Source organism: Cornus florida, unplaced genomic scaffold, assembly GCF_030987335.1.
Source record: "Cornus florida cultivar Cherokee Brave unplaced genomic scaffold, ASM3098733v1 CherokeeBrave_3.0.0_Hap2_Chr05, whole genome shotgun sequence".
Lineage (NCBI taxonomy): Eukaryota > Viridiplantae > Streptophyta > Magnoliopsida > Cornales > Cornaceae > Cornus > Cornus florida.
Window position 1 is genome coordinate 114,252,511 of NW_026775575.1, and position 24,211 is coordinate 114,276,721.

The 24,211-nt window shown below is 33.2% G+C and overlaps 1 protein-coding gene across 1 annotated transcript; it reads right to left on the minus strand.

Annotated features, from left to right (window-relative positions):
* Nucleotides 1–6,069: 6,069 nt before the first annotated feature.
* On the minus strand, nt 6,070–9,132 carry LOC132308765 (uncharacterized). The gene is made up of 2 exons (XM_059806974.1): nt 8,504–9,132; nt 6,070–8,232 (listed from the first exon to the last, which is right to left on the minus strand). The coding sequence occupies exon 2, from the start codon at nt 7,927–7,929 to the stop codon at nt 6,667–6,669; it is 1,263 nt and encodes a 420-aa protein (XP_059662957.1). The 5' UTR covers nt 7,930–8,232; nt 8,504–9,132; the 3' UTR covers nt 6,070–6,666.
* Nucleotides 9,133–24,211: the final 15,079 nt, after the last annotated feature.

Genomic DNA, 24,211 nt, shown 5'->3' on the forward strand with positions numbered 1-24,211 from the left:
CAAAACTCTCTTGCAGTCAAATTGCTGAGATTTTTGCTCCCATAACTGCTGCTGGGATCAAATATGTTAAAAATTTCATTAGAGATGCAGCAAAAACTCCCATGTGTCCTTGTTTGAATATAATATCGCCCTCCATTTATCTCAGTTCTGATGCTTTAAATCAATGATATTTAAGACTGCTTTGGCGCCAATGCTAAATTCCAAACTAAATACCTTGGTCTGCCTCTTATATGCACTAAGAAGAAGGCTGTTGATTACAATGCTTTTGAAAAGATGATCTTCTCCAAGGTCAAGTCTCGAGCTAACAGCTTGCATTCTTATGTTGGCAGGGTTTAACTCATCAAGTCAGTCCATAGTATCCAAATTTAACATATTCCTAATAGGCTCATCAATTAGCTTGTTCAAGCCATGAGATCCTTCCTGTGGAAGGCCGTTGAAAGGAAAACTATTGGTGCTTGGTTCAACTTTTATATATAAACAAGGATTTTGTTGCCCAAAGACCATTATAGTCACAATTCAAAGACTCTAACAACCACTAGGGTAATATATCCGTGTCTAAATCTCCCCTTTTGATGATGGGCAGCTCACTTACTCAACCTACGGGCTACCACTATTTATGAAAAAAATAATAATAATAACTCAGAAGACTGATCAAATCTCCAACTCGATATTTTTCACATAAATCAGCAGCCAAGCAATTTGAAGGTTTGAGAGCCATAACCTGTTTGCAATCTCCTATAACCACGCTGCCAGTGTATCCCCATTGAAGCATGAGTTTCAAACCTTCGTTAAGAACAGCTGTGTCTGCATTACCTATATGTTGAAAGCAAACTAAAGCCACCTTCAAAGCTCTACCATAAGAGTCTCTCAACAACATTCCACCCCAACATACCCTGGACTTAACATTGAATGAGGCATCCGCGTTAAGCTGCAGACTGTCATGAATAGGAGCTTTCCAACAACTGGAATTAGGCTGAGTAGTACTCCGCAACATACCCTTAAACGCATAAAACTGGACAATCTGTCCAAAATTTTATCGGGTTCCATCTAATTCCCCCGAAACACGAATCATTTCTACACTAGCATAATTGCCAACAAATAATGGAACTCAATGAAAAGAGATCTTCCACCCCCTCTGAATCTGCCCACAAGTTATTTAGATAAACACAAACTTGCTGCAATGACATTTGTCTTTCAGAGCCAAAATCCAATCTCAAAGGGCTTGCATTCCACACAAACCTAGCAATAGGACAAAAATGTGACAGGTGGGATATAGATTCCTCTTTAACCACACAACCTGCAAAAAGCAATGTCCACCATGACCCTGGCCTCAGGTTGCACAAAACAAGCAAATCCAGAACTGAACTGGCACGATACAACTTCTTCCTTCATTTCCATCCCAAACACAGAACCATGCCAATCCGTACTAAGTTGGCATTGTTGGGAAATTAGCCAAGTGACTGTTTGCATGGTCCAACTTCCTCTTTTGCCTAATCAAGATTCTAGAGTCCAATCAAATGATTCTATAAATAAAGTCAGTTCTGTTGCAAAAAGAGGACCTAGAAGGGAGTATGATACCAAGTAAAAATGACCATCTCTTGCAGCACCATCAACGCACCAGTAAGGTGTCTAAACTGCTGGCCTATAACTAGAAGCAAAGAGCATTTCAATCATAGGATAGATCATAGTCAAGGAGCAATCGAGTTTAGTTACATTACTGGAAGAAGACCAAACCTCAATTTGGGGACAATGCTACACCATATTTAAGCCATGCAATTCCGATGTGCCCAAAGGCCATGGTGGAAATGTTAGTTCATGGTTAGTTTGAATCTCCTAATTTTTTTATTTTATTTTTTTCCGGTTAAATCCAGAATAATAGCTTATGCGAGACTTACCTGAAGTATAGGAGATTGACTCATAAAGAAGTCCTACTGGTTTAAATCAACCTAATAGCAGCTGGTAGCAAGTTATTTTGGAAAGGGAATTAAAAGAAAAGTTGTTGTGAGAACCAAGGGCAAGCCATTGGACCAAAAGCTGTTTCTAGACAAACCAAGTTTCCTTACATGACCATTACCAAAAAGGAAAAAAAGAGAAGAAAAGAGAAGAGAAGGTTTCCTCTTATGATATTTTTTTAAGCATAGAAAAGACCTTGCCTTTCTAAGCCATGATAAGAAAATATTTCTGTGACTTTGTTTATCCATTAAATTAATCCAACCTTCCACTTTGGCGTGACCAGGAAGCTTAAGCCATATCACACAAAGTTTATGAAAATAGCACCTCCTGAGAACAAACAAAATCATCATCGACACATTTCACATAAATATTAGTTATGCCAACTAAAATTTATAGTTACCTATTGTCCAAACAATACATGCATATTTAGTCTCATACACGTTTAAACTGTATAGATCCATCTCCTAAGTTACATTATAGTAACTAGAACCCACTCAAAGAATCCTATTATCTTTTTCCTTTCTTCTCCCTCTACCAGTCTTGAACCCTTGACCTAAGGCTCGAGAATGTGACCTAAAGCCACTAGGACAAAGGCGGACCAGTAAAGAATCCTATTATCTTTACCAAGTTCAAAATTATCCTATTATCCACTACAACTTCATTGTCAATGTAAGAACTGAACAACCATGGGTGGAAATAGCATACAGTAAGGACCATGCAAAAAAAGCATGTTCACAGTTCTCATGTACTATATTTTAACTTCTTTGCTTTTTTAATCATGTTTGAATGCATAAAGGTTATCACTTCTTGTTTGTCTCCTAGTTTTAATCCTCTTGGTAATATTATTATATTTTCTACACCACAAAGATAATAACAACCATCTGACCTGCAAACCAACCTTTTCCATTTAGATCAATGGCCTTTGTTTTGAACCATCGGTAAAGAGGTCAAGCCTTTCACTTAACAGAGAAGATATCAGAATCAGTATGCATTTATATCCAAGGGAATTGTATTTATAATGAGGTTATATCTTGATATTCTGTGTGTGTGTGTGTATATACATATATAATATTTTAAAGAAGGGTTGTAGGAACAAGGCACATGGAAAATTGTATCAAATCTCTTTTATAAAAGATCAGATAATCAAAAGATCAAGTCCAACACAAGGCTTGAGAAACACCATGTAGTTTACACCAATGTTAATATGATCATAGCATGAGATGCATCAATAACTCAGGAACACCAATAAATAATATATCAAAAGCAGTAAAATTTATATAAAATAAATTCTGCCACTTCGAAGTTTGTATTATCCTTTCCAGAGCAAAGATACAATAATACTAACATTTAATAACATAATGATTCAGGAGTCTTACTCTAAAACAAAAATGTATTACTACTTAAGAAGTACATTCTAAATAATTGTATCATTGTCATTGAAAGGAAATTTCGAGACAACAATTACAAACGGAATAGATTACAAATATGATAAAAATAAGATTTCTTTCTCCAAAATAAAAGATAGATTAACTCATGATGCAAGAGATCACATATGACTAAAAAAATCTAATATCCATATCTTCTCTCCATAGATATAATACATTGGATGTAATGTAATCACTAAATTACAATCTTATATGGTGCATTTGTAGTAAAAATTAAATCATAGCTTATGTCTGGATTTGAAATTATTATGAAATTCTAAGATCACAGGAACTTCTTGATTGGCATGAGATCAAGAGCCTTAGTTTGTAGCTTCCAGAGAGGGTATGTTTTCTCTAACCAAGAAACGGCTACCACATTATCAAGATCCCTCAAAATCACTCACATATGCCTTCATTTTTTTTTTTTGTCCCTCTTCCATCCATTTCACCAAAATTAGAAATAAATATATATCACCAATAGAGGAATCACCATGTCACTAGAAATGCAAATAACTGACAACATCCATGAACCAGCATAATATTTGGATAGAAAATTCATTAGAAAAAGTAACAGCAAAATGCAAAAATATGGATTACAGTCATTATATACCTGAACTCGAGTCACATCTTTCTCTCTACCTGTGTCTACACCATCAATGGGATCCAAACCCTAGAAAACTTACGGTTACAGAATCAGACTTCTGTCTGCTGATGTGTCAGTGGTGACATGGAGTAGATTAATGGTAGTCATAATAAGGAGCGAAGGATCCCCACCAACTGATAATTTCTTAGAAAAAGAAGAAATTGTTGAAGACCGGCCACTGGTTGATAAAAAAATAGACTATAGCTTGCAAGGCAGGACTCCAAGAGAATGCTAGAAAATGGACTTACAGAGACTATTCACTTCACGATATCCTTGTTTAAAAACGCTCATAGCGCACAAGCGAGCACCTAATAAGCAAGAAGAATAAAAGATGTAAGATAAAAGATCTAGACACATAGTCTGCAAGATGTGTGTGAGCAAATAAAAAAATCTGGAGAAAGAAGAATCAAAGAGAAAAAGTAAAGGAGCATGCGAAACCTACATATAATCCAAATGCTACTTTCCTGTTGCGATTGAGCAATGCAATTTGCAATTTGGATATTCATACGCTTACTAAAGAAATGGAAATAAAGAAACCTACTTTGGCATGGTCAGTAACAAGTTCAGGCCTCTTTAAAAACTGAGAATATGTAGATTGTGGGCAAAAGATGAATAACAACCTCTTTTTAGTTCTTTGATCTTTAAGATAAAGTGCATCTTTAATCTTCTTCTTTCAGCTTCTGTTTCAAAATGTCAGGCACTGTGGTTCAATCTGCATCGCATCAATCTTCACTTTTACCTGAACAAACTTCCATTTTAATTTATGCATTCTGCTAGCAACTGAAACCAAGTGTCAGCCTAGGATTTATTTGATATCCCCAAAAGAGCAATATCATTTAAATATGTAATACAATTGTTTCACCAAAGAGATATTTAATAGCCTAAAAGATAAAGAATTAAGCATATGACCTCATAAGACTTTTTCTTTAACAGATTTACGAGCTTCAACTTTATAGAAGCACGGTTTACCATTTATGATCATTATATGTGCATTCTTTATTTATTCTTTTCCCCTTTCTTTTTTTGTTCAAGGGTAAAAGGATTCCTATACATGAAACCAGCAGTGATGCAGAACATGAAAGATAAAAAAACTAATGAAGCAAACTAATACTCACTTCCTTGTGAGAGTGCAAGGTAGTAATAAAAAGATAAATAAATAACACACTAGTAACCATTCCAGAGTATACCGCACTTCGCAATACGTAAACTGATATCACACAACACAATAATTGCAGTTTTTACTGAATTACCATATATTGAAGAAAAATCATCAATCTCAAATTTAATGAGAAGGTTTAGTATCACGCTGAATAATTCACAATGAAAATATATGATTCTTATCAATTAGTCTGCATAACTTTTACCCATTTCCATTTAATCTTAAATTTTATTTCTCATGAATGTTCCCCCCTTCAGAAATTTTCTACAATATATCAGTCCTATTCTCCTTGCCGGCTGAGGCAAGATTGTCCCTTTCCTTAAGGTTTTAAGAACGAATGAATACAGACCAGCTTCATGGCATCCAAATAATAACTACAGCATGACTGTTCCTTTCCTTACAGTTTCAAGAAAGAATGAATACATACCAACTTCGTAGCATCCAAATAATAAATACAGCATCGATCCTTTGCAAGTTGGATGGTCAAAATTAACCAGATTAGTCCTATTCTCCTTGCTGGCTGAAGAGAGATTGTTCCTTTCCTTACGGTTTAAAGAAAGAATGAATACATACCATCTTCGTACATCCAAATAATAAATACAGCATTGATCCTTTGCAAGTTGGATGGGTAATATAAAATATAAATACAGCATTGATCCTTTGTAAGTTGGATGGTTAAAATAAAATAAGTCACAACATATAATATGCATGAAGTCTAGCAACTCCCACTGAAACTGTAAGCCATGAAATTGCTGAGACATGCAGGTATATTGATCAAATCTGAATAAAACACATCATATTTCCCAAGAAAACATATGATTGATAACTTTATCTTATAAAATAGAATAAAATTATTAAAAGAAGAAAACATAGTTGAAACAACAAAAAACTTCCACAGACAAAATTTTAAAATCTCATTTAGTAGTGACACTCAAATCCAGACCATAAAAAACAATTCAATGGATGTTAATCTGTTATTGATATTGAGATTTCAATCAATTTCAGATATGAAAATACATACATAGAGATTCTGCAGCTCTTACATACTGTGACTTTTGCCTTTCACCAAGCTACACAACAATCTCTCTCCAAAACTTCTCCAGATTTCCTCTTCATTGGCTGTAAATTACATGGCAAATCCAAGATCTGCAGAGCTGGCATCAGACAGTGACATGAATTCTAAACGTACAACAGGGCAACCAAACATGGACATTCTGTTTGAAACTGTCCTTAGTTGGTTACTGTTTTGAAAATATTCTTGATTGTGTACAGGAGGTGCAGCAGTTAAATACAGATATGTCAAGCTTAGAGCCTCATTCATCTTCCAAGGCTCAAAGCTTCATCTGAGCAGAGTCATCTGGTTAATCATGACTAAAAGATGGCAAATAGTTGTATCAGTGGTGTCCAAATTCACTTGTCAATCTCTTCAACCAGAATAGACCAAGTCAACTATATATCTGGGAAACACCAATAGCTCTACCGATGTCTTATTCCTCAAATGCGTGCATACAGATCTTCTCCAGCAGCAATGGCCAGTTTTCTCCAAGTTGCTGTGGGTTTAACTCCATTGCAACCTTAAAATCAAGCAAAGATATCGAGCAACGGGGTCTCTGGTCCTGCAAAACTTCCATAGGCCCAACACTATGCATATGTAAGTGATTGCTCGGCCACATGCCATTAATAAGCTTGCCTTGAATCTGCTGTTTCTGAGCAGGTTGCTTCTTCGTTTCAGGTGACCTGGCCCCAACCAACTCAATGCAAGACCTGATCAAATGTTTCAAGTACACATCCAACATGTTATTCAACATATTAGCACATTCAATAGAAACCCCTTTGAGGCCCTGTGCTGCTGCAATCTGCTCCATGCATTTCTTCAGTGTCTCTGTATCTGACAAACCCCCGCTGTCAAAATAGTGAACAACATTATTAGTGCTTGCTACGGGCAAGGTTTTGTGGGCCCCACCTACACTAGCTGAGCAAAATGGAATCCCAAGAGGAGCAATGAGAGGACTTCTAGAGATATTCAAGTGGTTGGACTGTTCACCCGCTCCCCCATCTTCAACAACAGCTACCTGGCTCTGGTCCTTACTGTGTACATGGAGAGAAAGCAGACTATCTGTTGATTTCTTTATTTTAGACCTTCCATTATCAGGTTGCTCAGCAAGTCCTTGAGGATGTTGCATTAGTCTTTCGTGATCATGTGGAGTCAAACTCCCATTTGCCATAACAGTCTTCATACCACTATCTTCTGTAGCCATTGATTGATGCGACACACTATCTGCTTTCTTATTAGGTCCAAGAGGGCTAGGCCGATCCTTGAACTTCCGGTCACGAATTGCAGACCTTCCCTTACGCGGGGACACTGGCAAAACAACACCATTCGACCAAACAGGTATGCTTGGAGTATGATTCAGAACAACTGAGTCACTCTGTTCATGTCCATCTTCTGCAGGAGAAAATTTTCCAGCTCCTACAGCAGATGTTGTGGGTCCCACCACATGAATTGGCGGCGGAGTCTTTGCTTGACAGGCATTCTTTAAGATCGACCGTATAAACTGATTATGCAATGGCAGATTCTCTTTTCCAAGCAGCCGAAAACACAACTTATCAAACTCACCCTTGCTCAATTTCTGGCTTAACAATCTATTCAAGTAATAAAAATAACGCCTTGACCTCTCCATCCCAATCTTCTTTACAATCTGAGCCTTCAATTCTGCAACATCAATTCGTGACTTCTGCTGTGGTTGCATTTCTCAGCTAATAAACTCATACAATATCAACAGCCAATATAAACCCCCTTCAAGAACCCGAAATCAATCCGAATTATGGATAGTTCCCTATCCAAACAATCCTGGATTCAACCATCCACATACAGTACAATGCAGGGACGAATCTCATCTTCACAAAACCGGAACCATAGGAATCAAATTACAGCCCTCGAGCAGAGATCAAAGTAATTACAAAGCCCTAATACTACTTAATCATATTCAAATTCTTCATAAATCAAAACCCTAACTTTGAATCACCAAACTCCACATGTTCTTAGCTTCCAACTGTAAAAAAACCGTAAAAAATAAAAATAAAAAATCATCACTGCACTGTTCGAACAGAACACTCATTTTATTCAAAATTCAACGACCCAGTAGTGGCAATTTACTCTTCTTACACTGAGATCGCGAAGGGAGTTAAATACAGAGAGATCGACAGTGACTTCAAAGGTTCGAATTTACCGAGAAAAAACAAAGATAAATAGCACAATAAAGACTGTAATAAGCTTCGAAAAAAACCTATGAGTGAATCGTAAGTGTGAAAATTGGTTCTGACCTTCTACCAGCGAAGCGAAATTCGAATTTGCTGCAGCGACAAAAGCTTCGAGTGTTGAGCGACTTCGTTGCTGTTCCGATGCCTTCGTAGCTTTTCTTCGAATTCGATTGTTTCTTTGCTTTCGATTCCTCGAACGAGCTTCGATCTCTCTGTCTCTCTCTCTATTCTCAGATTGTTCACTGAAATCACTGCATTGGTTGTTTTATTTGTTTTCAGTTTTTTCTTTTTTGGTTGCTGATTTATCGCGCTCTTCGTGAAATTGGAATGAACCCTCGGTCGCTGCAGCTAATACTCTCTCTCTCTCTACTTTCTCTCTCCTCTTTGTATAATCTTACTTACTCATATGAATGGAATATTGGGAGCATGAGAGTAAATCAAATCATTAAATGTGCTTCATAAAATGTTTACTACTGATCAAGCAAAGAAGGACACATAAACACTATTGCTTTAGTCAATTCTGGTGTTGATCTGAATTGCATATCAGAAGAATACTTAGTTACCACACAAATTTTTTTTTTTTTTTTTTTCTTCCATAATTACCACAGAAATTATTTATTCATTTCTAAATATTATTTTGTGAATATTCTAAATTATGCAAGTATTCTCAATATTCCAAGGGTTATGGATTAAGATTGACTAGTAGAATTAAAGAATTTGTTTTCCCATTACAAATGGAAATTATTAGAAGGTTTAATTTCCCAAAAAAAAAATTAAAAACCGAAAAGAACTATGAATATCTAACACCTCTTGTGCAAAATTTAGTGAACTTTGGTTAAAAAATGGGGAAGGAATCTTTTATCTTTATTTTGTGTTTTGGGTAATGAAAGTAAATTAATTTGCATAACCACAATCACCATTAAATAATTTCACCAGAGTAAGTTCAAAGTAAAAGTTTAACATTCTCAAAAGTTGAACATCCCGTTCAAAAAAAAAAAAAAAAAAAAACGTATTTAGTGACTCTTTAGGTTCGCCTTTCATTAAGATATTACATTTTACTATTAACTATCAAATATGATCACATTAGTTGGTAATACTCAAATAATATACCCAAGATGAATGATTATTATTGATGTTGTTTTTCTACATTAAATTGAGCTGAGTTGACAATGAACAATATTAAAATTGTACATCTAAGTGAAGATTCACAATTAAAGTATTAACTAGACCCAATGGTTATTAACATTTATTGCATTTTTTTTTTTTTTTATGAAGATGGCAAGACATGATGGCAAAATTTTCAAAAAAAAAATTTTCAACATAAACATGCTAAAAATTCATGTGCAATTTAAGCTTTTAAGAATCAAAATCTTATTCTTGTAACTTAGTTGATTTTAAATGACATCCTTAACTATTTATAGACATTTTATATGCATTCTAAAACTTTTGATATTAATATATATTATTTTAGAATCTTTCAACTCTCTGTAATAATGTATGAGAGACTTTAATCATTTGAATATTATCTAAAAAAATAATTTTAATCACTTTGTCATTCTTATTTTATTGAGATTTAAGTTGTCTAATAATGCTATAAGAATTAAAATTATCTATGTATTTGGAATTAAAATTATCTTGACTGAGGGAGAGATGTGACTAAGCCACAAGCTTCTTCACAACAAAAAAAAAAAAAAAATCCTATTATCATCTTTATTGACCACTGTTCTTATTCTCTCTTCAAATTTTTTATATTATATACAACTTACTTGCTATATTTAATTTAAAAATTATTTTTAATAACATCTTCAATTTTAATTATAGTCCAATTTTTTATATTACATGCTAGCTCACTTATTATATTAAATTTTTTTATTTTTAAGAACACTTTTTATTATAAATTTACAACTATAACACAAATTACCTATTACTTCCGTCTCCCGAGTATCCTATTTATGTACTTTCTGGCCTAAATTAAATGTCACAAATAATAAAAAACAACGTCTAATTCGAAACGGGACGGGACGGGACGAAGGTAGTACTATTTATTTATTTTATTTTGCATATATGTATGTCTGGGCTCTTTAGGTAACGGTTGATCATAAATGGGTTCCCTAACTCTGTAATTCTAGGGTTTTTAAAGTAAAAAGAAAGTGGTAATCTCTTCCTTGCAATGACAGTATTAGGGTTTTGTTTGTTGATTCATTTTCCTTCTATCTATGTGTTGTTTCAGGCAAGGCAATCCACTAGATTAGATTAGAAGAAAATGTCAGACTTTTCTACCTCCAGATTTGTTGATGGAAATCCTCGCTAAACTGCCTATCAAGATCCTTGTATAATGCGCCTGTGTCTGTAAATCGTGGTACTCTCTGTAAACTATAATTATTCATGTTAAGCCATTCATTACAAATAAACATGAATTCTAGGATCTTAAAACTTCATTATTTTTCACATAGTCTATAATGCATATATAATGCATAAATAAATACTAATTAGATATAAATACCTCGATCTGTGATTGCAAATAACGTAGAGATCAAGTCCAACTTCGAGATCCTTTCTGCAGAACGAACAACGAGATAAACTGCAATAGCCAAAGTATGGAAACCGATTTATCTCTCTTGGCATTTTGCACACATAAATATTATACGTGTTGTATTCATTATTGTACATAATTGATGGAATATATGCACTTTTATAAAAGCAGAGAGATGACCAGTTTTCGTTTTTAGTAACCTTAATTCTACTTTCCATCAAAGTAAGGAAAAAATAGGAAAACACTTCTCCAATAATTAATTACCATAAAGGTAATTTATAAGTTAACCAAATAATATAATATTAATCTGATACCTATTTACTTAACTACTAATTAATGAAATATATCACATGTCCAAAACATGTGGGCCACACAATATAAGAAAATATCTTACAGCCTCCCACTTGGCCCATATGATAACTTCGGTAGCGGTTTAGTAAAATAGTCATTAGTGTGCACCATAAATCAGATTGACTTATTAAATTGGTCATTATAAATACCATGGTAAATAAGCTACTAATGCGAGTCATGGCGGTTATATGTCCTTAAATGACACAGTTCCTTCCATTTACCACAACACTAGTAATTTATTCAACATAGTTTATAAATGAGAAGTATCAATAATGATCTAACAACAATGTCTTTTCCAAGACTATTCCTATTATCATTTATTAAAGCAATACGTACATGTATATTAATTAATAGGAAATATCATAAACACATTTAATCAGCGCAAAATGTCAAATACATATAAATACTGTTAAGCAATCCACAATTAAAAAATAATCATCATTGACTACATTCAAGACCCATTCTTTCAACACGTTCCATAAATGTCTTGGGTGGTAGTTCATTCATTAATGGATTGAAATCATAATGAATTGTGTATTTATATGTTCAATAAATATTCTTTGTTTCTAAATATCTTCTTTAATGATAAAGTATTTCAACTTTAGAGTACTTATTATTTTTCATACAAGAAGATCAACAATTACAGAATAAATTTTCAGCAATCTGAAAATAGTACCCATAACTCCAAGTCCTGAAATAAATTCTGCAACAATAAATTGTAGCCTCAAAGCATGATACAAATTAAAAAATTCATAATAGACAAAGTAATAATAAATTACTTTGCACTTTTCATAATATTGTTCCTCCAACCAAATCTTCTAGAATTCTTTTAATATATGCTTTATGAGACAATTCTAAAAAATCCACGTGATCTATTATGAAATATTTATATTCGTATTACGTAAAATGTCTTATTCATATATTTTATTTCAAAGTTCTTAGAGATAACTTTTAGTTTCTAATAATAAATTAAGATCACTACTAGCAAACAAAATATCATCAATATATATAGAATCAGAAATATAAACTTACTCCCACTAACTTTATAGTATATACACTGGTCAACAGTGTTTTACTTAAAACAAAAAGAAATAATGGTATCATTGAACTTAATATACCATTGTCAGGAAGCTTGTTTAAGTTCATATATTAACATCTTAAGTTTACAGACCATGTATTCTTTACTCTTTAATGTAAAGCCTTCAGGTTGTTCCATATAGACTTCATCTTTCTAAACTTCCATTCAGAAAATCAATCAAAATTAAATTCTTTCAGATATACCACATAGTCATCTGGAATAGCAGATCTCCTTTTTGAGATCGTCTTAATGTTATTCCTTATGATCCTTTTATGATATATTCATTGATGACAATCTCATCATGGAGTTGTTGATCATTCAATTATTCTTCGATGTTATACAATTCAACAACTGAAAGAACAATTATTTCTTTAGAAGTTATGAGTAAAGAAATTTGTACCTTAACTTCTTAAATGATCACATTCTTATTTTTATCACTCCCACTGACTTCACCATTTTTAATGAATCTGACATTACTAGTTTCAATAATTATCGTACTGTGTTTAGGAAAGTAAAACTTGTACCCTTTAGATTACTTAATATCCACAACATTATGGGTAACGAGGAATTACTTAACATACTCCTAACCAATTCCATGAGAGTACGATTATGCTTTACAGCTACACGCTTCTGTTGTAGTATGTATAGTAAAGTGTATTGAGCACAAATGTCATACATTTCAAGGAGTTTGGCAAACGGTTAGAGTATTAACTCGTTTCATCATACTTTCCATAATATTCACTACGTCTATATGACCTTATAATTTTCACTTTTCTATCTAGTTGTTTTTCAACCTCATTTATGTATACTTCAAGAATACCCACTGCTTGAGATTTTTCATGCAACAAATAGATATATCCATAACTTGAAAAATCAACTATAAAGGCGATAAAATACTTTTCTTCTCCAAAAGATGGAACATCAGAAGGTTTACAAATGTCTGTATGAATAATTTCAAGAAGCTCTGTACTTCTTGTGGCTCATTTCTTTGTGTGTTTGATTTGTTTACCTTTAATACAATCTACACAAACACTAAAATTAGTAAAGTTTAGATTCAGAATAATCACATCCTTTATTAATTTTCCTAACATTTTACTAGATATTGATCTAGTCTTTTATGTCACAAGAAATATAAATTTTCTATTAATTTAGCTACGTTTAATTATAACATTATGATGCAAGATCAAAAGGTTTTTAATAAATAAACTATCAAGTTTGAATTTACTGAAATTATTAACAATAATACAATAACTCATAAATCTTAAATAAACATCATTATCAAATTTAAATGAAAAACTATTAACATAAAGTTTTGAAATAAAATCAAATTATAGGAAATTGAATAAACCTAAAAAGTTTAAAATAATTTAAATAAAATCCACTGTCTAACATTAAACATAATGTCACAATGGTTTCAACAAAATATTTTTCCCAATTATCATAAATAAGAAATTCTTATTTGAATTTGTGATTTAGGCCATAAGAAATTCTTGCATTTATTAGAAATATAAACATTAGTACTTAAGTCAACCTATCATGTATTAAAAAGAATGTTAATAAGTAATTCGAAATATACAAAAGCCCTTACCATTCTTTTTCGAATCATTCTTTATATTTTATGTAATCTTTCTAAAAGTGTTCAATACATCAATGCCACTTTTTCATTATAACATTCATTTCTTTTAGTAGATTGACCTAGATCTTTTAATTTTGGGTGTTGCTCACATAATGCCTTTTCAGCCTTATTCCCAAAATTTATTTATAATTTCTTGAGTTATCAGATGAACATAATGATTACCTTGCTACTTAAGTCTTGTCTCCTCCTAAATTAACATAATGGTCAATTAAATCACTTTCCACTTGTCTTAATAGTGTTAATTCGAAATGACCCTACTGAATAGACAAGAAATTGAGAATAAATTAAATAAGAAAATTCTCGTTCACAATCATCCATAAGGTTCTCAATTTTATAGCAATATTAGTCATATAAAAATACGATCATACATGATACGAGTACCAACAAAAAATGCATAGTAGTTATATCAATTAATAATTTTAGTTTTAGATATTTATCTACAATACGAAAACATTCTTATAATCAAATATTCCTTAGCACTATCACTATGGGGAACAATTATTCGTATAACCATAATGTTTAATCTGTTCGATCACTCCCAAGCTTTATGGAGAATCTTTTCTTCCTTACTGTTTTTATCAGTAATAACAGTAGGTTTCTCAATTTAAAATGTTAAATCAAGATTTAGCACATCTAAATTTTAAATCCAACTTACTCATTCCATTATGAGAAGTTAGTCCTATCAAGAATCATAACAGATGTAGCATGCAAATTAAGGGATATAATAAAACAAACATGATAAGATAAAATACTCACAATAATAATACTTTGAGTTAACAACACGTATGTATAACTTAAAAATATAAATACAATATATAACTATAGTACCCCTTTGAGTGGCAGTTATAAAATACTAATAATGATATTTATATGTATTTATACGTATACCTTTATTGGTGATGCATTTTTTTAATTAAACAGATAAGTTACCTTTGGATATCCTATATCTACCCAATTAAAAAATACGTACAATCCTTTAATGTTCATTTAATCACTTGAAAATCAATTCCCTTTGAGGAATTATTTCTCATAATTAAATAAACTCAATATTTATGAATATCACAAAAAATAATAAGTATCATAATTCATGAAATATTGCAATTATGTTTACTACTAAAATTAATATTCATCAATTATTATGGTTAGACCACTTTGGTAGCTACTAACCTTTACATAATATGAATATTAAATTAGATTGTAACTAATTATGATCAATTATGTCTATTACAAAAATTAATATTCATCAATCATTATGATTGGGCCACTTTGGTAGCTACCAATCTTCACATAATATGAATATTAAATTAGATAGAGATTAATTCATCAGTAAGTTATATTTACTACTAAAATTAATATTCATCGACCATTACGGTTAGGCCACTTTGGTAGCTATTAACCCTCACATAATATGAATATTAAATTAGCCAGTAACTAATTAATCATTAATTTACCCATTTAACATTATACACACATACTTATACTGATCGATTCTATTATAAAAAGGTTCGATCCCAGAAACTTAATTGTCCGAAAATTCAATAAAAATATCCTTTTACTTTATATATAAAATAAAACATATTATTTTTATTTTTGGACTTGGAGATCAGAATTGAATCAATCTAAAATTGATTTTCCATCTTGTATATATGTTTGGATACAAAACAATCATTTATTTATATGTCCAATACGGTCAAATTAAATTTCTAGATTCACATATTATTCTAAAAATTTAAATTTTCAATAAAATAAATAAATACACGTACTTTATATATTTAATAATTTATTTATTTTATTTAATCATGTACAAAACAACATCATTACAATTAACAGCCAGATTTGCTCAGCGGAATAAAAATAATAAATTTCATTCTGTAAATTTATTATGCACGAAAATAACATTCTGACTTGTTTTTTTCATTATGTATCTTGATTTGTCTCATTATGTAATCAAAAGTTTCATTCTGTACATTAATTTGTCTTATTATATATACACACACACACATAAGTACGTAAAACGAGGCATAACATATAATATCAAGTGTGAAGCTAACAAATCTAATCATTATATATACAAATAAATTCTGGATAGTAATATATATATATATATATATATATATATATATATATATTTGTATAACTTTCAACTATAAATTTAGAATTCAAGAAACACAATTAATGAAGTTAACAAAACTGATAAATCCAAAGTCAACATGATATACTAGCAGACTTAACAGTTTTAAACGAATGCATCGAGTCATAACTACTGACACATGTGTGGAGGTCAATTACATTGTATCTTAATCCAATAGATCATATAAATCCAAATCTCATAAATTAAATTATTTAATTTTAATTTAAACTTACATATATTATTTATGCAAAGATAATGAAAAATAATGAGTTCCAAAACAACGGGCTCTGATATCACATGTAAACTATAATTATTCGTGTTAAGTCATTCATTACAAATAAACATGAATTTCAGGATCTTAAAATTTCATTATTTTTCACATAGTCTATAATGCATAAATAAATACTAATTAGATATAAATACCTCGATCTGTGATTACAAATAACGTATAGATCAAGTCCAACTTCGAGATCCTTTCTGCAGAACGAACAACGAAATAAACTGTAATAGCCAAAGCATGGAAATCGATTTATCTCTTTTGGCCTTTTGCACACCTAAATATTATACGTGTTGTATTCATTATTGTACATAAGCGTGGGATATATGCATTTTTGTAAAGGCAGGGAGAGGACCAGTTTTTCTTTTTAGTAACCTTAATTCCACTTTCCATCAAAGTAAAGAATAAATAGGAAAATACTTCTCCAATAATTAATTACCATAAAAATAATTTATAAATTAACCAAATAATATAATATTAATCTGATACCTATTTACTTAATCACTAATTAATAAAATATATCACATGTCCAAAATATGTAAGCCACACAATATAAGAAAATATCTTATAGTCTTTCACTTGACTTTTCGATAGCGGTTTAGTAAAATGGCCATTAGTGTGCATCATAAATCAAATTGACTTGTTAAATTAGTTATCATAAATACTCTGGTAAATAAACTATTAATGCGAGTCATGGCGGAATGTACATCATTAAATAACGCAGTTCCTCCCATGTACCACAACACTCTAGTAATCTATTCAACCCTCTCTGGTCACAAACCCTAGTTTCATTACCACGCACCTCAATCGATCAACTCTTGCTGCGAACAACCATCACCACCAGCTTATACTAGTTCGAACCTACTCTGTTTACAAAAATGAACAACACTTCACTCTATTTTCCGATAACAAAGGTTCTGTGAGTACGCAAAGCTAGGGCTTCCAATCAAGAGCTCTCCAAACATTTACTTTAGGATAATTGGTTGCTGCAATGGGCTCATATGCCTTTCCAATGTTCTGTCGGGCGAACTGTATCTATGGAACCCGTCTATTGGAAAGATGATAATTCTCCCGCCAGCTCGTGTCACCATTGGATCACATGGTGCATTTATGCATAACATTGGGTTCGGGTTTGATCCATTTACTCATGATTACAAGGTGGTGAGGATCAGGATTGTGTATCACCGACCACATGGATATACTGGTGTGAAAACTCCACGGGAGGTTGACATTTTCACTCTGAGCACGGGCACTTGGCGCAATATCAGCCATTTGGATCTTCTCCCTTATGTCATGGAGGAACTGGCTCCCCAGGTTTATCTGAAAGGGGCTGCACATTGGATTGCAAATGATATGAGGGGTCAAAGCTTGATCTTGTCCTTCCACGTGGGTGATGAGGTATTTCATGAGCTTATGCTGCCTGCAAGCCTGGGTGGTACGGAACAGATGCTAGGTGTTTGTGTTGCCAAGTTTCAAGAATCACTTTCTCTAATTGTGCACCGCAGTCCTGAAGACAATTGTTGCATATGGGTGATGAAAGAGTATGGCGCAGCGGAGTCTTGGAGTAAACAGTTCAATATTGATATGGATGGAGGATATTTTAGGTGTGTTGGCTTTAGAAAAAATGGTGAAGTTCTATTGGCAACAAGTGGGGGATTTCTGATATCTTATGATCCTGAAGCTGACCCAGATGAGGAATTTGCTCAATTTAAGGAACTTGTAGATTTTGATGTTCTTTGGTATAGGAATTCATGGTGTAAGTACTTCTATGCAGATGCTTACACAGAGAGCCTAGTTTTGCTTGGATCAAAATCTTGTGATACAGTCACTTGTGAGGTATTACTTGTTTTGCATCAAGAAGGCAGTGGAGCTGAGGAAACCTACCACACATATATGGAGAGGCATGATTTCACTTCTTTCACTTCTTTTTAATGCTATTGCTAAGTTCTGTTATCATTGCACGTGAATGTCAAAGCTCAACCTCACATAGCTAACCTCTGTTATCATTGCTCTAGTAGGTACCATGAAATTACAAGTTCTATAGTCAATTTATGTTTCATGAGTAATAATTATTCTAAATCTTGACATGCTTTTGAGTCTGATATGCAAGGGATTTTGTCTTGCATGGTTGTGGCCGAGCTTGTAAAATAAAAAATGAGGAAGCGAGGGAAGGGGGAGTACTGTTAAAAGAGTAGAAGATGCATAGAGGAGAACTATTTCCCTGTTTTTTAGTTAGTTTTACTTTGCTTACAATACATAAAATTGTATATCAATGCAGTTAACAACTTTCTTTAGAAGGATTTATCTCACTCATGCACTTTTGAACTGTTGGAGCATTTGGTCTTGATATGCCTTGAAGATATTTTACTGAAATTTTAGTCATCCATTATTGCTTATCTTATGATGACATTGATTGTTTCTAAAATCTGTTTTGGGGTTTGATCCACATTATATTATATGAATTAAGTTGTCAAGTTTCCTTGTTTGGGCGATCTTGTTGGATTTTGAGCAAGCATTTAGAAGTCACCAATCAGGATATTTAGTAGGAAACCATAGCTAGTTTTCCCTTTAGTTTGAATGCTCACTAAGGTCTAGCTTGTTTAGCCAATATGACTTCTCAAGCTCTCTTCAAGAGCTCCAACTCCAGCTTAAGATCAAGATTGATGAAAGAAAGGGTATAAACCCAAAGTAAGGCCTAATAAATGAGTCATGTTCACTAGTCTTAAATGAGTTTGTTAATGATCTGTTTATCAACATGTTTGTGAGCCTAATGAGTTAGCCTACTATTGTTTGGGTTCGACTAATTTGGTTACGAGTTAAAATTGTTATTTAAGTTTGACTTGTTTACTTAGCAAACAAACACGAGTTTTATATTATCAAAGTGAGCTTGAATGTCTGAACAACTTTGTTTATTTGCAGCCCTTTTTGTAGGCTAAATAGTCGGTTCAATGTGCCACTGCACAGTGGAGTTATCACCTCTAATTGGTCAAGACACTACCCGCTAGATATCTAGTATGATATAAATTGGTTTAACTTCAATGAAATTCCACAAGTAGTCCTATCCACCCTTATATTTGTTGTTCCTCTGACTTGATGGGAAGAGACTTTAACAAAATATAGGGCCTTCATACCACTTTTTACTGCGTTCAAGTGTCAACCATTACACTGATAACAGTAGTTTACAATCTCATTTACGCAAATAAAATTCCATCTCATTTGAACAAATAAAAGTCAATTAGCTTTAGTGACCATGTGAAGTTGGCTTTTAGAACTGCTAATACCTTTTTTGCACATTCTTCTGACTGGAGTTCAAAAAATGTGTGGCATTTGATGAAAAAGTAATTAAATCAGGCAAAAATATGTTCATTTTTTTTGCTTTCTTTTTATCCCCTTTCAGTATGTCATAGGCACATTTTTATGTCCTGTAATTTGAGTTAATAATGTGCTTGCTGGTGATGTGTTAGTGTTACTTGATGGTATTCTGAGGTACTATATCTAATTGCTTTGATACACCTATTTAATTGATGGTGAAACCTCACATTACTAAATAAATATACCTGACCTATCTTCTGAGACATAATGTCAAGTTTCTAGGACAAGTTTTACAGGCTGCTTGCCAAGACATTCCCCTAGTCTAAGGATGGATATTATATACAGAGAACCAGGATTTCCCTATATTTGAAATCCTATAGTTTGTTTTCTCGTAGTTTTCAATTTCTGCAATATATTCTTGTAGCAAATTCTCATTTTAAAACTTTTAAGTTGATGAAACATGGCTTACAACACCAACAAAAAAATTTGATTAGAACTGTTGAAACTGATGAAATGTAACTCTGGTTGGATGACCTTGATCCAGAAAATAATTCAGAGTATATGTATTTGTCATTTTACAAACTGCCTCAATGCTGCTTAAAGCATATTGTTGTGAGCAAAATAGCTTGTTAAGGTTTTATTAAGGCACTCTATTGTTTTGTATCAAAATTATGATAATCAAGCAAGCAGAAAGCTAAAACTAACAGGCATTATCATTTTCTGTTAGAGATACTGCTGGATTTGCCTGTGCTGCATGTATTTGTTTCTCCTGAGAAAAATATGATATTCCCCTGAATTGTGTTCTTGACTACTTACAAATTTTTGATGTTTCGGAACCTTTATCTTGATTGATAGACGTTCTTATCATGTTGAAATGCTAATGCATAATTCACTATTTTGCTGAAAATTCTGTTTTTAGAAAACCTGTCACTGAAATTGGTCGTAACCTGTGCCCAGTCACGAGAAGGGAAGTAGTTGAGAAGGGAAGTTCTTTTTCATAAAATTCGGTTGAATGACCTATCATTAGAAGTAATGTATGTTGAGAAGGGGGATGTAGCATGATTCAAGTTGGCTAACTTGAATTGAATGACCTATCATTTTAAATAAGATCTTCTTATACCAACTATGAAACCCAGTGGATTTTGGCTTCAGGTTAAGTTCTGGATTTTCCTACTACAAATAAAAGTAACATACTAGTATGTGCTTTTCAATGTTGGCCTTCCAAATGATGTGCATGATTCATGAATCAATGAAAGTTTTTTCACATTATGACAATAAGTTATGCTAGTCTTCATCACATTTTTGCACATTATGACCCAATGTCCAATTCATTGTCTGTTCCACGGTTCAAGAGAAGTTCCAGCAGACTTTTGTGATGGCACCAGCCACCCTAAGACTCTTCTTTCACGATTTCTTTGTTCAGGTGTGTGACCCTGTTCTTAGCTGTATCTAAACAACATTGATTGTCTTCTATTTTCTGAATCCTTTCTAAAACTAACTAGTAATCTCCTACATTTTTTGGTAGGGTTGTGATGCTTCTGTGATGCTAGCTTTGCCCAATAACACTGCAGAGAAGGATCAGCAGGGCAATATTTCCCTTACTGGGGATGGGTTTGACACAGTGATCAAAGCCAAGGCTGCTGTTGACAGAATGCCTGGGCGTAAAAATAAGGTCTCGTGTGCTTTTATTTTGGCCATGGCCACCAGAGACGTGATAGCACAGGTGATCAAGCTTGTCTCATGAACAATTTCATTTTGAAATGCTGTTTGCAAAAAAATTTATAATGTGTTTCCATCATTTGGGGTCCCTTCATTAACAAACTTCAATTCTATGGACTTCCTTTCAATACGTATGATAAGATGAGATTAGGTGGACCTGTCAAAATCGTCACAATTTTACCAAGTGTTGTTCATAATGAGTACTATTTTCATCATGAAATGCATTGGAAATGACTTGTATGCAATTCAAATACCCCACACCCCCCCCCCCCCCCCCCTCCTTTTTCGGCAAGTGTTTTTCATGTAAAATTTACACATTCAAGGTCAAGCGCTTAGTTACACATTAACTGGTCGTCCATGACCCTTGAGACTCGTTGGCATTGTTTCTCCAGTATTAGTTTCTCTGACAAATTAAAGCATATTCGTAGATGTACAAATTATCACGCCAATATATTGGCCGACCCCATTCATGTGAAGCAAACATTGCATTGAGCTGGTTTAAACTGATTTCAGGGTGAGGTAGATGATGTTGCATGCTGGCTTTGTTAGAGATCCTACCATCAAGTCTTCCAACTAAACAGCATAAGATGGTCCTCCTGTCTGCAGCAAAAATGTTACACCGATATACCATTATATCATCATCATCATCACCATCACCCTTGCCTTATCAGGTACGTATTTTTTTAGAGACCATGCTAAGGTTGAAGGATTATTTTTGTTTCAAAGACCTTTCAAATTAGACACCAGTATGAACATGTTCATAGTTGGGATTGTTTAACCATTTTAAAAGCAGTGATGTTTAAAAGCAGTGATGTTCATGGAAATATGAATTACTGCAGGTGTGCATGTGCACACAATTGGGTTTTCATACTGCAGCCAATTCTCCAAATGCATTCACAACTTCAACAGCAAGAGTAGGATTGACCCTACACTCAACCTAACATGTGCGAGGCAGCTAAAAGATGTAGACCCTAGAAATGCCATTCCCGTGGACACAAACACAAACATTCGATAACATGTACTACAAAAACCAGCAGCAAGGAAGGGGGCTGTTCACATCTGATAAATCCTTATTTACTGACAAGAGGTCGAGAAAATTCGTTAATCTGTTTGCTACAAGCAAGAAAGCATTTGAAAGGGTTTTCGGGCTGCCATTACAAAGCTTGGACGGGTCAGTGTTAAAACTGGAAACCTGGGTGAAATCCGGCATGATTGCAATGTGTTGAACTAGATAGTGATACAGCAGCGGTAGGAAGTTACCAGTATTCTTAATCCGCTGCCATATCCATAGATCTCTTGTTTATTCAGGGGTTGATGGTAATTAATACTATTTCCCTAGCCAGAAACTCTGTAGAACAGCTTATAAATTGACTGTCTGCATGAAGATAGTAAAATATGGTGACAAACTTTTCTAGTTCACTTTGAACTATTCTTCTGTAACTATATATAAAAGAAGATGGGATTGCAACCAAGAGGAATCACTTGGTCATTCTTATTTTATCGTATTGGAAGTTATGTAATGTAATATTTCGAAGCATGAAATCAATGTTTTGAAATTGAAATCCAAGAAAAAATTAATTTAATCTTTGGAACTAATATGATCCACAATTGAATTTGGAAATGACTTTAATGAAAAATCAAGAAATGATAAACTAGGAAATTCATAACAAATCTGTAGATGACTGCAAAAGTAAGAGACTGATAACTTCACTGAACATCAATGATGACCCTACAGTTTCTCAAATCAGCATTAAGTTTGATGATATTGAGAACAGTCTTATAACATGATTATGAAGACATCTTAATTTATGTGGGTTACTTGGTTGTTTAACATGTACGTAGAGGTGTGTCTTCCCTTTCTTCTTCTCTTCATCAATTTTCGATTGTAAGAATTCTTATGATACAGTTTGCGATTGTGATAGTATAACTGGTGAAAATGATGACAAAAATTTAGAATAACAAGTGCTTGAGAACTTTGGTTCAAGAAAATTCAAATTATTTAATAAATATAATAACATTGAAAATTAAAACTTTTTCAAACCAAATTTCGTTTAAGAAAAATGATACTGTAAGTAGTTCAAGAGTCCAAAAACTATTTTATGTGATGTTGATGATGTCATACTCTTTTCGAATGGGTTTGATGAAACAGTCCGCCAATGAATTGAGATAGAGAAGAGAATTTCAATATTGACGGTATAATTAAAAGATTTGGAAGAATACCAAAATCGTGCGGGTTCGAGTCCAAAGTAGACAATATCATACCATGTGATGGAGTGAGTTGTTACAAATGGTATTAGAGTCTAACCCAACCGAAAGTGCTGCCAATGAGGACATTGGCGTCTTAAGGAGGTGATTGTGGCAACCACGTAAGCGGGTGTGCCATGAGTAGGTGTAAGAAACACTGACAGACTACCACATCGGGCGAGTTACAGATGCATAGTCCCATATTGCCTAGGTAAAGGAAATGTAAAATGCTTATATGTGATGATACTATCTCTAAATGGTACGAGGTATTTTGAGATAAAATCCAAAAAATAAAAAACCGTGCGGCTTCGTCTAATGCTACGTTTGATGTGCATGAATGAAATGGAATGCAAGTGAGAGAATGTAATGAATAGATATGAAACGTACAAATAAATTAAATTTACAAAATGACATTCTTATATAATTTTTAAAAAATAAATGGTGGCAGTGGCGGTGGTGGATGGTAGCGACAATGGTGGTAGAGGTGGAA